Below are 16,212 nucleotides of genomic sequence, written 5' to 3' on the forward strand. Positions count from 1 at the left end.
ATTCCAGCACCTTATTGCTGCTATTGTGACTAAAGTTTTACTTAAGTCCAACTAAATCACTCTGGAGAGCCTCACTGACTTGCATAAAAGATCTTCCTTTTATTCTTAATATTTTGGATTTTACTTTCTGTAAGCAGAAAAGCCCACACAACAAAAAATTACCAGAAATAAACTGACCACATGACATTTTAATGAATTTTCATTCAGAGTATTTTCAATTACCTTTCTGAATTCTCCTGTCCTTTGATATTCACACAGCATCATGTCAAAGAATATTGGGATTGTGGCTTTTCGTAGTTCAACTTCTGGAATAAGAGTCATTTCCAAAATGGGTCCAACCATCCCCGGAATAAAGCAAATTTTATTCTGGCCTGAAACAGAAATGCAAATTGGGTATTTGAGAGGAGAGGAAAATAAGGGTGGGGTTTTTTTATGGAAACATTTAGGACATGCAATCATTTAAAGCAGTGTTTCAAACTATCTATGTTGGCAAAGTCTTACAACTTAGTCACTCATCTCTATTCCTTCTCAAAAGCTGAAAGCACGTTAATAGATATAGTCTCATTCTAAGATGCCAGAATTCAGTGCCAGAAATAAGCATGTACGCCAGCTGAGTCGACATTTTCAGTGAATATTTCAGCTTTTCAGCTTTTGACATCTCTTTTTAAATGCTTGGAGTAATAAACCCAAGAATGCCCCAGGAGCAGGAGCGCGCCACGTGTTAATGTGGTACTGTGTAACATTTCTAGCTTATGAAGGTGAAAAAATTTACTTGCTTTCATTTCTGAATAGCATCAAACATTGCAACCAATAAAACAAACCAACCAATGCATCAAACATTGCAGTAATAGAAACACTATCTATGCAAATCCTAAAACCACACAAAATTATCCCATAGCACAACCGCTACATCAGCTGCCAATGAGCATCCAAATCTACAAAAAACTCAGCCAGGCCCAAGATGTTCTTCAAATGTTGCTTGTTTCTTGAGGAAGAAAATGTGGTATGTGGAGCAGACCACCATCAAAATCCATGACCTGCGTAAGAATGTCCATACCGCCTAAAGCTTGTAAGGAGGTAGAAGATTCTCATAAACAAATATGGCTAGACTTGTTCCTCTCACAGGGGTGCCATGCTACTGTAACTCTAGGCATAACTGAACTATGACTTCAACAGTTTTATGCAATACTCTTTTTTCTTCCACTTACGTTGATTAAAATCATTATTAATCCTAGTTAAATCAGTAATGTCAGTAAGATTGAAAGGAATCTTACGGCAACTGAATAACTTCCAATACCTATATTCATTAGACCTTACAGGTCTGTAACTTTTGAAACCCACAGAAATTCATGTATTACGTAGCTATCCATTCACCTCTAAAAATCTTCACTCTCCCAAGCAATCCTCTTACATGAGTAGAAAAAAGAGAGAAACTTTTAGCTAAATGATATTTTTAGCAATATCTATTGCCTGACCAAGAGACCTCATCTTACACTAAAACCCAAAAGACCTCAGCAAACAACTTCAAATAAATGCGTAAATAAAATTTTAAAAAAATTACAAATAAATTAAAAAGGCTTTTTAAAGACTATCCTGCCATCAGCAACTGTTATTTCCATTTCAGGAATCAAGAGTAACATCTCCTCAAACCTCAGAATGACTGAATGACTGAAATGGACAAAGGAAGATAATCTGCACGAGAGAACAAAGCAATTCAATTTGTAATTTGAAAGGCACCCTAGAGTTCACAGTATGAGATTCTTTGACATACATTCGCCTGTTTCAATCTTGCTGTATATGTATCCCTCAAATGTGGTTTATACTTAAGATGCCCTACTGCTTTTCAGAATGCAGATTCTTTCTCGTTAAAGCTACAGAAGGAGCCTGAAAATTACAGAAAAGAAATGGAAGGGACATTTATTATTAAGTGAGAATTATTGGATATTAGTTTGAAACATTTCTCAAGCTGTATGCCTCACTTTATCCATTGGGTATGTAAGACAACATTACTTAAATAAATTAATAATGCATTTGGATATTAGAAAACAAACCTTTAGACTTCAACATTACACTAGGCAAAACTGTTAAAGGCCCTGAAATTTTTATAAAGCCGTTGTGTTTGCTGTTTTTAATATGGACTCTCAGATTCAGCCCGAGTAGGATGTAAACAGCAAATCTCAAATACACACAAGTGGAAAAGCACTTCTGCAAGATTTGTTGTACTGTATAGTAAAATGAAAACCTGAAAGTTTATTTTAAGAAACAGTTGTCAATGGTTCTAGAATCAAGAGTTCATTTGAAAAGGATTAATTTCCAATTTACACCTATCAGTTTTAAAGGATGACAATGATGTTAAACTAGAAAATTAATGACTATGCTGAAAGCAGGTTTGAGAGTTCACCAATTAATGAGCAAAAGTATCAAATCCTTTAAAATCTTGACTACATCTTTTTGATACATCACAGTATACTGATGCATCAAATTTTTTTTTCTACTAAAAAAACCTGAAAGAAAAACATTATGAAAAGAAAGATTGAAAGGGCTATATATCACTAGAAGGAGTATGTACAAGGTGGTGAAAACATAGGCAAGCACTGATACACCGGTACACCTAGGAAACTAGAAAGTTTAATAGAGATCATAAAGAAATTTCATGTCCTAAAAGAAGAACTTTGTCAAAAATTTCCAAGATTAAACAAATATTCTACATAAGTTTAGTTAATAAGAAACAATCCATTTCAGTGCATTTTGAAAATCATAGTTGGCTTCCTTTTTTAATAATATTTGGTGATATTACAGCCTCTCCACAGCTTATTTTACCTTGCAACATTGCTGTGTCAGAGGTTCAAATACAGTGCAAAACTTCCTTGACCAGCTCAGGGGTGAGAGGAAAGGTAAGTAAGAGAATGTGAGCACACTAAAAGGAGAAACGTGGAATTACTTTTGCTGCTACAGCAGGCATTGACACCCTACTGAGGGAAGAAAATGTCCCCATTTTGAGATAACGTTTCTTCACAGAAAATATGGTATATCAGGGAGACAGGGAAGTGTGCTGCACTAAATAGTATTTATGAATAAAACAGTAGATTATATGAAAGAGTAGAGCATACAATGCACTATTCACATTAATTCTGTATGTTGAATTCTGTATGGAATAAGCTGTATGCTTATTCCATGCTCAAAGCTGAAGAGCTGTCCTTCCATGATAACACTGACACTATCCCACTGGACATTCCATTCCGTTATAAATTTCTGAGTAGTTTTGTACTCAATAACCTAATTATGGCTAAAGTTTTAATAACATGCAAAAAATACCGATACTACTGGGAAAAAATGCTCTTTTATTGCAGGCACTGAGGAGATTCCACACTATTCTTAAAATATAAACTTCTGAAACATTGAGATTACACAAGTTTTCCTGGATGAAATGACTGCATTTTAGCTGAGTCAGAACCATAAGGACCTCAGGAAAAAAGGGAAAAATGCTATTAGCTTATGATCAGCACTCCACTGAAGTGGCACGTAGGAATAAAAGACCAGAACTGGCTTGTGGTCAAGAGATCTCAAACAGACAGAATGGTTGTAAAGCCTTTTCTTCTGTCTTCTCTCTGTCACGAAACTGATAAAATCTAGTCTTTTCATGAGTAACTGTCTGAACTTTGACATTCAGCTTGCATTTCAAAGTATAATTGTAGGTATCATCATAATTGTCTTCATTGTATATTTCAAAAAAACTCTATAATACATATTTTCACAGAACAATACACTGTGGTTCCCTTTATTATGAACTCACAAAGAAGCAGGAGCAGAACATGGCTGTACAATAAATGTAAAAACATTTTGGAATTTTAACCCAAACAGATTCCAACTCTGAGCCTACTAATTTCTGGAACTGTAGATTCAGACTAAGCAGTAACCTTCTCAGGGAAAATTTTTCTGGTTCTCAATTTCAGCAAAGTAAGATTTCTGGAATCTTCTCATTTCAGCCATCTTTGAAATCTGAGAGAAGGTTGTGAGTTCTCTTAGAAGTAAAAAATAGGCAGTAGTTGAACAGTATCTCATGTCAGTTCCAAGCTTAGTCACAGAAGTGAAAACATATTTTAAGTTCAAATAACAGAAATGTTTATAAAAGCACTTCATGTGAGATATTTTTCAATGAAACAAGCAATATGCTATGGATTTAGGTGCAATTAAGTTCATTTGCCTACTCACCAAGTTTGTACCACATGTCACGGATAGCAAAGCCAATTAAACGCCTCATATCTCCATATCTAGAAAAAAAAAAAAAAAAAGAAGTATTTTTATCATTATCTTTATCATCATTTTACTACAAAATTAAGGACATAAGCTAAAGTATACATTTTTGCTTACTTGTTCTGGATTTTGTTGTATTTTGCATGGGAAAAGTTTTCTAGCTGTAGTGAATCTTGGGTAATAAAAGCCACAGCCAAATGAAAATAGTTGTTCCACAGCTGTAAATTGAATATAAGGAAATTATAAAATGTTTTAAGAAAAGCAGGAATAATATTAAACTATGCATAATGCTGAATAATTTATGAAACCAAATGATGCAAGCAATATGAGATTTTTATATTATGCAAAGATGTACATCATTGGTATTATGCAATTAGCAGAAAAGCAAGAAAGATGAATTTTAATAACCACCACTACACATTTGTTCTTAGTAACACAGCAGCTGACTAAATACTGCTAAAAAAAGATTCATATGAGATTCATTAGCTAACAACATTAAACCATGAACCATAGCAAGACTAGTGAAATACATTACATGCCAGTGAATCTTAACAACTTGGAGCTAAAGGCATCCAATATAATTACACTGTATCTGAAAACTACTTCAAAAGGCATCTACTGTCTTCTCTTTGGATTCTAATTCAGCAATGATTTGTGTGAAATTTCAACATATTTTTTTAAGAGTTCTCTACATGAAATGAGGACAAAATACATCCCTAACTACTAATAGTACTGAGTCATGTACTTGAACTATAAGAAAACCCCTTATATTTCCAGTGCACAACCCTTCATTTCTGAAAGCAAATTACTTGTTCTCCAGACAATCAAAATGAAGTACTTCTCTCACATGCTAGAGATGGAAAGGGAAAAAAGAACCTTCACTAGGGAACACAAATTCAAAGTAGTAAATACTATTTTCAGAGCTTCTAAGCAGTCAGCAATGACTTTAGACACTTCTTTTAAAAACAGAGTTGCACCTAAAAACATGCATGGTAGGTATCAGTGAGACAGTAGAAAGGCAATGGTCAATGTATTCGGTGGTAATTTAAAGGACAGAAACAAAACATATAACATTATTACAGAGTTCTTAATTTTATATGGTGAAATACAACCCTAGGTTGGGAAACTACACTAAATAGTCTAGAAATGTAATGCTCCATCAGAAACTTACCTGACCTCTGTCCTTTATAACCTGGAAAACTCTCTTATGCACAAATAACCAGCAAAAATAGATACCAACTCACAAAACCACACATAAAAATACAGACATTTCCTATAATAAATAAAATTCTCAAACATCCTCTATAATGCAAAGAAGAGCCTACATTTAATTTATTCTTCCCTTCGAGGCCCAACTAAAGGTCTCCTTAGCAGACTTGCTTATTTAAAAGGCCTTAGGAGGGCTGTTTCTGTCTCTAAGTATTTACAGTCTGGAGACCATAGTTATCCCGGGCGCAGATACACAGACTCAAGTAGCATTTCACTGGAGAGAGTTATTAATCTGTTACATATTATACCATTCCAAGATGCTCTGAATTCACCCAAACCAATCAGAACCTTATAAAAAACTACATTTGCATATGAGCACTAGTAAGGCAGCAGCTTTTTTTCCCCCCCTTAATAAAAACATTTAAATTATGTTCACATCTAATTTTTGACAGTATACTAATAGTACATACTAATCCAGAGCTTTTTTCCCCAGGATAAATGTTATTTATGGTTTCGCCCTTATCAAAGATTTTAAAGGATTAATTTGACCAATTTAGAGTTTTCAGTCCCTTGAAAAGCTGTATTTATTGATGTGTAGGGAATATACTTTTCATATGTCAGTTACAACAGACATGGAAAATGTCTTAAATCATTCTAAATTATGGAGAGAAAAACAAAGCCTTATTACTACAGGTAATGGTCTATTTGTTCACTTAATAGATCCAAGTTCAATGCTACCTTTGTCAGAGACACACCCTAAAGACTCAATATCCTTATTTATAAAATACATTTCGTTTCGTCCTCAGAGTACCCATGACGGCTGAAAAAATATGATCCAATAGCGTATTCAAGTTAAGGACTTGCAAGCTTTTAAGTCCCAAAACTAAGTTTAAAACCCTGTGAGGCAAAGTAGTCTCTCAGAAGTAAAAAATGGCAACAGCTGATAGAAACAGATTCTTAAAATGAAAAATAAACCACAAAACACCAACCAGCTTATGAGACCTGTTTTGTTTTCTCTTACGCCTACAATACTGTTCCAAGTTGTTTAGCATTTGAACATCCAGTTGCCTAGCATGTGGTAGGGCTGAAGTGAAGTAGCACAGCGACAGGAGAAGAGCTCTTGTGCTCTGATTTGTGTGATACGCTTTGCTGCTCATTGACGTGAACTCCAGCGCTGAGTTGTCAGCTTGGGACAGACTACTGGGAGACAAAGCTAGAGCTGAGAAGTGACCCTTCTCTGTAATTAGTTATCAATTATTCATCGCAAACTCCTACTGAGAAGCAGCATCTGACAGTAACAGCACAGGCTGGCTTAATGTGTTGTAACACTTCCAAACATGGCGACGGAATTGGCTGGGCACGGTGTTAACCACACGTGCTGAGAGGGCCTCCGATCTCTCAATACCCCTCTATATGAGCGCTAAGGGAACTTAAAAGAAGAAGATCTCTCATTCTTTTTTTTTATTTTTTCCTCACAAAACACGATGTGCCTTGCCCCTAGAAAATGCGACAGCTGCCAAATTGGAAACTGTGGAAGTAATTTAGTAAGAAACTTCTAGCCATCTCACAAAGAAGAGGAGATCTAGATGATTTGTCAGGATAACTACCAAAAGGTTAACACTGCTGCCGCCTCCTTTGTACACACCTCCGAAACCAATGCCTCTCTTGCACTAATGCGTACCTTTTAGCCTTCATTTTCTCTACAGACATCTTTGCTCAATTCTTTTTGATAATGTAGGAGAAACAAGTCGTCTTTGGAAGACTTTTGAATTTCTGACAAATTACTGCAGATACTAAATGTACTCTAGCATTTCATAAAACAGACAAGATGACAGTTTTGTTTAAATTTCTTTCTTGAAATATTATGGTGAAAGCAAGCTCAGCCCCTTGAGACCAGCAGACATAATACATTTCAGTTAGATACTGGGTTCGTTACTTTGATTTTGTAGAAAAATGGCACTTAGAAACTTCCTGCATGTATGCATAATTGCAAACTACATGTAGTTACCACAGCTATTGAGCTAGGTTAGCTAGAAATAACCTTTTTCAACCTCTGAATAATGTTTATAAACAATCATCCATTGATTTCCAAGATATACGACATTCTCAATATGTGATGGTTTTACCTCAGTAATGTTCTTTTTCACATACTGGAATACATTTCTTCGTCACTTAAAACCAAATAATTTAAGAAACATCTATTTTTTACTATTTTTGTGAGACTTCTGAGTACAAACAATTTTAAACAAATGAATATCAACCTGTGTTTTAAATAAACTATTTAATTGGATCAACCACAGATACTGAAATTCAGTCACAAAGCACACACAGCTGCATCATGCAGTCTTAAAATTCTGAACCAACATTCATGAAGATTATTCTGCACTGTCACTTAGAATATCTCACTGAAAAAAATACAGGTTGCTAAACAGAAGCATAAGCAGAATGTGAAGGCTACAATTCAGAATAACTCACCAACTGATAAACATTAAAAATTAAAGCAAGCACTGCATCTGTTTAAGTGGAGTCTCGACAAATATAATTTTCAGAGTTACAACTGATTCATAAATTCTGGAAGTTACAAACACAATATTTAGGGCTTATTCCTATAGTACGCAGACTGGTTCATGACACGTGTAGTGTGTTCTTTGAGGTGGAAGAGAGAATATTAAGCATCTCAAAGTAAAGAATTATGAAAATCCTTTGGGACCTCTGGCAAAATTTCTTTGCATTGGTTATGTAATTCAAAAGGACAGAACAAAGGTAGAAAATGTTTACGTTAACGAAAGTAAGTTTACAGAAGCTTTGAAGAAACACAGCACGTTATATAAACCAACAAAAGTTTGTTTTATTAATTTTTAGTCTTTAAAGATTTTCATGGCATACTCCCATTCCCTCCTTGTTTTTGTCATATGCTTCTTACTTAATGATGCAACTTAATAAAAATACTTGCTAATAGTTTCTACTCCACACATCTATGATTCCTGTGTTGGAAAACATCCCAAACCTCTGAAATAAGACATTCCCAAATCCAGTAAATTTTAGTTTTATGTATGCAAAGTTTTCCAGAATTTATATCCTGTGTATTTCTTTCCATCCTGAGCAATGAGTCCAAAGAAATTTGCACATGAACATCGAAAAATCAATTGCTTATCATATGTCACTCGAGGAAGACCCAGCCATATGGTGGCAGAAGGATCAAAGATGAACCTTAAACTCTGAACTTTGATAATTTTCAAATGCACAATATGATATATAAAAACATAACATTTCTAGTATAGCTAGTAAAGTTAATACAGCTAGCTAAATTTTCTAATGGTTGCATTATCTATTAACTTCTGCATCAGCCATCTCCTAGGATTTTCTAAAATGTCTATCACTATCCTACATATATTTTTGCACAATACAGTGCGTATTTTTCCCTGTATATTTGTAATGCAATGAAGCTTTTGATTTTGGTGTTTCTAACTGAAAATTCAAAAATAAAAAATAAGGTGCACAACTCTGCCTGTGATGCTAAAATGCACTTCATTACTGCTGAGTTATTAATGATGCCTTGTGCATGCAAGAGAGATAGGAAAAACATGAAAAATAAGCATTTTCTTTTAAATCAGACTATGTTGTAATGGAATGTGGACTATGCCTTCTATAATAAAGTTCTATAGCAGGTATATAGATAGTTAATATGAAATTATAATTGCTATAACAGTACAGATTTAGAAATATAATCCTTTCCAATACCCTGTAAAAATACTGCTAACAGAGGGGAAGGAACAGGACTCAATAGCACTGTATTTTCCAGAATAGAAACTCTATGGTAGCTGTGCCTGACCACATCAAAATGGTTTCTATTTGTTCACTCTTCTCCGTCCCTAATATGTCAAAAGCTGCCATCTCCAATCAGAAACATTATAAAAGGAGTGTTGCCCAAAAAAAAGTCATTTCAGTGAATTAAGTGGTGTTAAGGGTGGCAATGGATGCTGACTGCATTATACTGCTGTTGTGTTCAGTCACTGAACGGAAATACTTACTAGGCAGAGCAAGATTTTTAAAACCAAAGCTGATGGACCCATGAGTTGACAGTGACAAGAGACTGAAAATACTCTGTTCTCCTAGACAAAGGTAACACCTAGCTAATGACATCAGCTACTAACAGAAACAAACAAAAAAATGTCATATGACGGCTAAATAGGTTCTATAAAGGTAAGCATGCACATTGGAATACTTAATCGACATTTTTAAGCGAACCATTAAACATTGATATCTTCATTTTTCTGCTGATGAAAGACTGGCTTGTGGTTCATTCAAACTAAATAAAATTAGGAGGAGAAAACCCATGATTGGCAAGTTGAAAAAGGGATTTATGCTGGTGCAAAACCCAAAAGAAATAAAATCTTCTTTCCTAGTTCTGCATTCATAAAAATAAGGAAACTGCTGACGCTTAAGACGTGTCTGGTAAATAGAAAGATCATTTAATTATTGTATTTCTATATAACAACAAAGAAAATGTTAATTCACATTTGAACTTACTTCTTGCATACCTACATCTCTATATCCTTATGGACAGATAATATCTGGCTTCAAAATTGAACTACTGTCCAATATTTGCTTCATTAAAACTCCTTGTGAATTAAATAAATGGCAAATTAACTAGCTTGATGTTCTTCAGTATAAAATAGAAATGAGTGTACAAAGACACTTTTTCTTTGGGGAAAAGTATTTAGACTGCTTAAGGAAAGCTACGTTGTCCCCTCATTATTCACCCTTATCTAACACCCTGGGGGCTACCTGCGAGGAATGCATATAATATTTTGTCTTGAAACAGACATTCTCAGTCAAATGAAATCAGCATTTTTTGATTGAATAAGATGGTACAAGTACCACAAAAGGTAAAAGTGTACTGAAAAGTCCCAGAATTGTCCTATTTACAACAAATGAAATACACTTCTCAGGCATTTATTGATACCATGAATGGATATACTGCCCAAGTGCAGAACCACACAAAGTTTTTGCTAGAATTAAATGCAAGAAACCAGGGTGGTTTTCAGGGAACGTTTTTCCAAAATATATGGTACAATTTTTAATATTTTTGTTTGTTTGTTAAGTCTCTTCTGAAGAGCCCATTTCAACTCATACACCCTAAATCCAGAATTTGCACATTATTATGGTGCACCTGTTCTCCTATCCTGCAAAAGCCCAGCTGCAAAGCAGTGATCTGGACAGGTTGTCTGATCTCTGTATGTGAAATCGGCAAATCCTTAAAGAATTGTTACTTGATACAAAACAGCAAAAATGCCAACACTGCAATCTCCTTTAAAATTGTATGTTGAACACGTCTGAAATCACCTGCAATGGCTGTATTTCCAAAGCAAAATTGTCTTTATTAGTAGAAGCTGGTAATGAAAAAGAGCTAGCCCTACCCTACACACCCATCCCTGCAAAATATCCCAAACACCTAAGCCAATCCACAGTACAAATCCTCTTACAACTATATAACTTGATCCTGAGTAGTGAGCACCAGTATGTGGCGAGTAGTGTGGATAATGGCTGGCTGATGAGACAGTTCTTCAATCAATTAAGAGAATCCTTATGAATATTATAAAAAATAAGTATAATACTGAGACAAAACACACACAAAAAAAAGAAGGAAAAGAGAAAATATCAGCAATTTCTAATCATGCAGATAAGACTTTTTATTTACACAAAATGCAACACAGAAGTCAAAGAAAAAACTAAATACCATTAAGACATATATCATCATGGTCTTAAGAAAAAAGTCTAAATTCAGACCTGCTTTCCAACTTATTTTTTGTATTTTACTTGCATGCCATCAATCTATCTCCTTACACTATCTTAATAAGCTCATTCTGAATAAAGATTCTTAAACTATTACACTTTCCGTAGTTGTAAACCTTCAGTGACATGATTTACACTTCAGTGAATTTTTTCTAGTTGTAAACAGAACGTATATCTAGAAGGAAACCTGAGAGGTCAGCTAATCCAGCTCCATATCCCAAGGCAAGATTTGCTAAATTGCTTCAGACAGATGTCTGTGGAATCCATTCTTTAGAATCTTTAAGTGAGAAGTATATTTCCTAGCTTTTCTAGATAATCTGTTTCAACACAACTGTGTTTATATCTAAAAGCAAGTCAATAGTCTATTTCAAATACAGAGACACGAACAGAACATAACCTGCTAAATATTGAAGTTTTTTACCTATTCCAATAATTCCTACTGAAACTCCAGGTTCCTGTGTCTTACATCTTCACGTTCCACCGTACTTTCAGTACTGAAGAACACACATTAATGTATTATGCAAGATTCTTTCCCTGTTTGTAGGGTATGCATTCACAAGCTTAAGATACCATGAATATTGTGAGCCCTCATTCATTCTTAAAATCATACAATCGTTTAGGTTGGAAAAGACGTTTAAGATCATCGAGTCCAACCGTCAACCATGCCCACTAAACCATGTCCCGAAGTTCCTTGTCTACACGCTTTTTGAATACTCCAGGGATGGTGACTCTTGCTTCATGGTTTATTTTTGGTCAATCACTTAATGAAAATTCACTCCTTTCTCTCCTGTAAAATTATTTGCTCTGGAGCTAAAAATTTTGTCTTATCAGCACAATAGTAAATATTGTATAGCAAATGCCTTTCAGCTGGTCCTTTCTTTTTTATTCTAGGTTTTGCTGTATTATGACATCGGAGAATATCTGCTCTATGAAATCTCTAATCGTGACTTGTTTTCTGAGAGTGACTGACATACATCTGAATACATCCAGCATGTAAACTCTGCATGCAAAACTCAAAAAAACCTAAAAGGAAACCACCCCCTCACCCAGCAGGCATGTAATCTCAGACATCAGGTGACTATTCAATTACTTTAAGAATAATGACTCTCAACCCAAACAGCAGTTCTGGCACTTCCTGCCTGACCACTGCAATGACAACCTCAGTGTCAAAGCACTGGAATTTAAAAAAGGGCTCTCTTCATGAATGGACTCAGTGAACCAAACTTATTACATACAAAGACAGAAGATTTAACAGCACATCACTGCTGTGCCGTGCATAGTTTTGGTATTTGTCTGAAGTATACAACAGCTTCATCATTGAACCTATGGCTTTAAGTTTATGCATAGTTTTAACCCTAAAGATTGTAACCACTGTTCACCAGATACACCACATCCCTTTACAGGTCCTAAATGATAACACTGCTTTCCTTTCCGCCTGAATCACATAATGAGTAAAGAAAGCAATTTTGCTTTAGAAAAAAGAAAAAGGCCAGAAACTTTTTTTCCCCCTCCATTTAACAAGCTTCAACAGAGTAGCAAAAATTTCTTCATTACTTTTGTCTAGATTTAAAATACCCTTTTTTAGTTGCTCAATTACTTCACAGTCTGCTTGTTTTGTTTGGATAGATTGTCTGCTATATATTGTCATGTAATCACTCAGTGAAAAATCCTCAGATCTACTTCACGGTGCTTTAAATTGCTTGCTTTTTTTCTTTTAAAATTTTTTAAATTAAGACTTCTCTTCAACTACTTGTTAATAATCAGATTTGAAAACGCCATCCTACAACAGCATAAATCATTCATTCATTTACAAAGAACTTAAAGGTATAACATTAATTTTTTTAAATCTTCACCAATATGCATCTCTGTTTTCCCCATCCCAATATATTCTATTTCTTTTGTTTAAATTACCCTTAATCAGGAACGTTAAAATAGTTGCCTCTGGTTTAGCTTCCAAGTTCTTGAGATATTGTTCTTGCTGCATACGCTCAGTAACAATCTGAACTTTACACATCGCTTTTTCTTTGAAACCAGAAATCAACAGTACACATCCCCCTAACAGGAGACTAGATTGCCTGGAGGCTGCTGCATACTAAATCACTGACCCTTGAACAAACAGTTCTTGTTTTGGGCGTGGGGTTTTTTTGAATGAATGAAAATCTATTTGTTTCACAGAAAATCTGTATGCAATAATTTACTTCAGGTTTTAGATCTGTAGTAGTCACTTATGTAACACAGGCATACAGCATCTTTCAAAAGTTAAATCAAATTTAGATGCACAATTCCCATTACTTATTCATATCAAATGAAACAGCTGGACATTATTTGTAAAACACATTGAACGAGCTCACTACAATCTGTGTCAGGTTCAGCAATAGCAGAAGCACGTTTCAAGATCACATTTTTTTCTGGAATTTGAAAAAAGATTCCAATGTAAAGAGCTGAGGTTAAGTTGCACTCCATGGCAGGCGATTGCCTCATTTCTGGTTTTAGGAAGCATATCCTAGATCTACTGTAATGGATATCTGGCCCACTGATTATAGTCGTAAAGGAACCCACTGGTGTGTACTGTGGCTCTTTTTCCTCACCTCCACCTGTGGTAGCCTCAGGGACCGGACCAAAATGCACCCGAGGTTAGGAATGCATAGTGGGCTGCTCTTGCTCCATAGAGCTGACTATGGAAATGAACAGGCCATGTGGTTAACAGGCTGTAGCTCTTAACAAAACTGAAAGTTGTGCTACTTCCAAATTTTCTGTCAGATCAAAATAGCAAAAGCAAGATTTTTGTCCCAATTAATAATTTTTCTATATGCATGCAAATAAAAAGAGAAATATAGCTCCACAGTAGCTATACCGTAAAGTGAACTATTTTATAAAGTATAGAAGTTTCTCATTTAATTTAAGTTAACCACTGCTCATGTTTGCTTACAGCCAAGATTATTGATATAAAAAATATACTGTCTCTCTTCTGTTATTTACTCATTTTCTAATGATGCAGAAAATTTTTCTTGGACTATAGTAAACTACTTTGCTATCCATGCTATTAGAAAACAATTCAAGTAAGTGCAATCCATATGAAAAATTACACATCCAAACCCAAACTTCCCACAGCCAGAAAGGACAGGGCAAAGAGAATTGGATTTATACTGCAGAGTAGGAAGACTTAAGCTATGACTTCTACAGAAATATTTTTTATTAGAAAAACTAATTGAAGTTACTCCTCCTTCCACGCCTTGCTATTTTCCACTCTTTGTTCCTCTCCATTGTGCTTCAATACTTTAGAGCATTTGAAAAAAATTTTGTAATTTTAAGAATAATATAATATGTTCAGGAAAGACAGACTACTCTTACCAAAAAGGCACCAGAATAGTTAGGCAAAATTCTTGTCAGAAATTATTTGGATAAAGTTGATCCTTAGAAAATGAAGAAGGTCCACTAAAGGACCCCTCAGGTGTCTCATTTCTATTAATAACATTTTTAGTTTTAAGTGCTTCCCTATATTCAAGTTTTCACAGTCTGAATACTTGCAAGACGCTGATTTATAGATTCCTTCAAAAAACGTAAATAAGAAAACCAGTAAAAGAACCTTTAAAACATTAAAAGCCTCAGCTGTCAATGATCTGAATACATATAGATAACAGTGGGAAATCAAATTTTAATTTTTAATTAAGCAAATTGGACAATATGCTTTGCATTATTCAGATCTTCTTTAGTCCAGTAGCAGCTTTTTAAGTGGGTATAATCAGGGTACTGTTAGGTTTTCAGAGCTTTTATTCATGGAAGAAAAGTAAGGTATCTCCCTGACTGGTACTTTTAAGCCTCTTGTGAAAACTATAAGGGTACTACAATTCTTTAGATGGCACTACTTACTTCCTGTAATGTTGTTCAGCTTAGTCAAAGTGTCCAGATATTTGACAAGTCATGAATAAAAGAGCAAGCATTAATACATTCCGTTGAACTACAAGGTTCAGTATCGAACTACAACATCCCAGGTTGTTTGATAACATTCTGGAATGCATAGAATTGCCACAGAAAAGTTATCTGAAACAGAAGTTCCAGGTTTACACTGCTGCTTTAACATTTGAGAGGCAGTTTACACCTTAATAAGATTTTGACAGATACAGTCTTTATAGCAGTCTGCATGGTTTTGGTAGCCATTGTATGAGTATAAATTGAACGGTTTACCTTTTCACTATTGTCGTTTAAACTCTTCCTGTGTAACCACGGTCACTGACATGACTGCTCTATAGCTATTTGTGACTGAGATATTTTACACTCAGGATCAAGAGACCAATACCCAAACAGTTTTTAGCATAGTAAGCCTAAACATTCACATGCAATAGAGTAGAATCACTTAAAACGGATTGTAAATTGCAAGATTAACCATAAACTATAAACCCCAAGAAATCAAGAAGGTCCTGAACTTTCTCTGAACTTCATGGTTAGGGTCAGAAAGTTATTATCTACTGAACAAATTAGATTTTTGTAATCAGGAAGCATTTTTGAACTTAAAACATTTACTCTTAACTGCAGTTAATATAAAGAGTGAAATAGAATAATTTTTCATACGATGCTGTTAGTGTTTTCTATCTATACACACACCATAATCAGGCAGCAGTTAGTGACAAACCCTGATTCTAAAACTATATTTACATTTTAATAACAATTTAATGAATGTGAAAACTACAGGCACTTTCATTTTTATCTGAAGCAAGCCAAACTTATGGTAAAATGCACGACCAAATAATTAAGTTACAAAGAATGATATTGAGCAAACTAAAAAAACCAACCCTAATATAAAATTATTTCAGAAAGAACAACCAAAAAAAACAAACAAACCAGACTTATCAGGGAAGACTAAAAGTTAAAAATAAAAATAAATGCCAAGTGCTAAATACTCTAGGAATCAAAAAAAAGTTAAGCTCTTTCTGCCCTACATAATAAGAGTGACAT

At 34.6% G+C, this 16,212-nt stretch overlaps 1 protein-coding gene across 2 annotated transcripts in view; it reads right to left on the reverse strand.

The window, feature by feature from the left end:
* Nucleotides 1-16,212, reverse strand: part of DOCK2 (dedicator of cytokinesis 2) — a 214,236-nt gene that overhangs the window by 48,430 nt on the left and 149,594 nt on the right. For both annotated transcript variants that reach the window (XM_049829393.1, XM_049829394.1), the window contains exons 31-33: nucleotides 4,372-4,472; nucleotides 4,213-4,271; nucleotides 223-371 (exon numbers count right to left, since the gene is read on the reverse strand). In XM_049829393.1, the coding sequence (XP_049685350.1) occupies nucleotides 223-371; nucleotides 4,213-4,271; nucleotides 4,372-4,472 (309 nt within the window). The remainder of the gene's footprint in view (nucleotides 1-222; nucleotides 372-4,212; nucleotides 4,272-4,371; nucleotides 4,473-16,212) is intronic.

This window comes from Accipiter gentilis, chromosome 26 (assembly GCF_929443795.1).
Source record: "Accipiter gentilis chromosome 26, bAccGen1.1, whole genome shotgun sequence".
Classification (NCBI taxonomy): Eukaryota; Metazoa; Chordata; class Aves; order Accipitriformes; family Accipitridae; genus Astur; species Astur gentilis.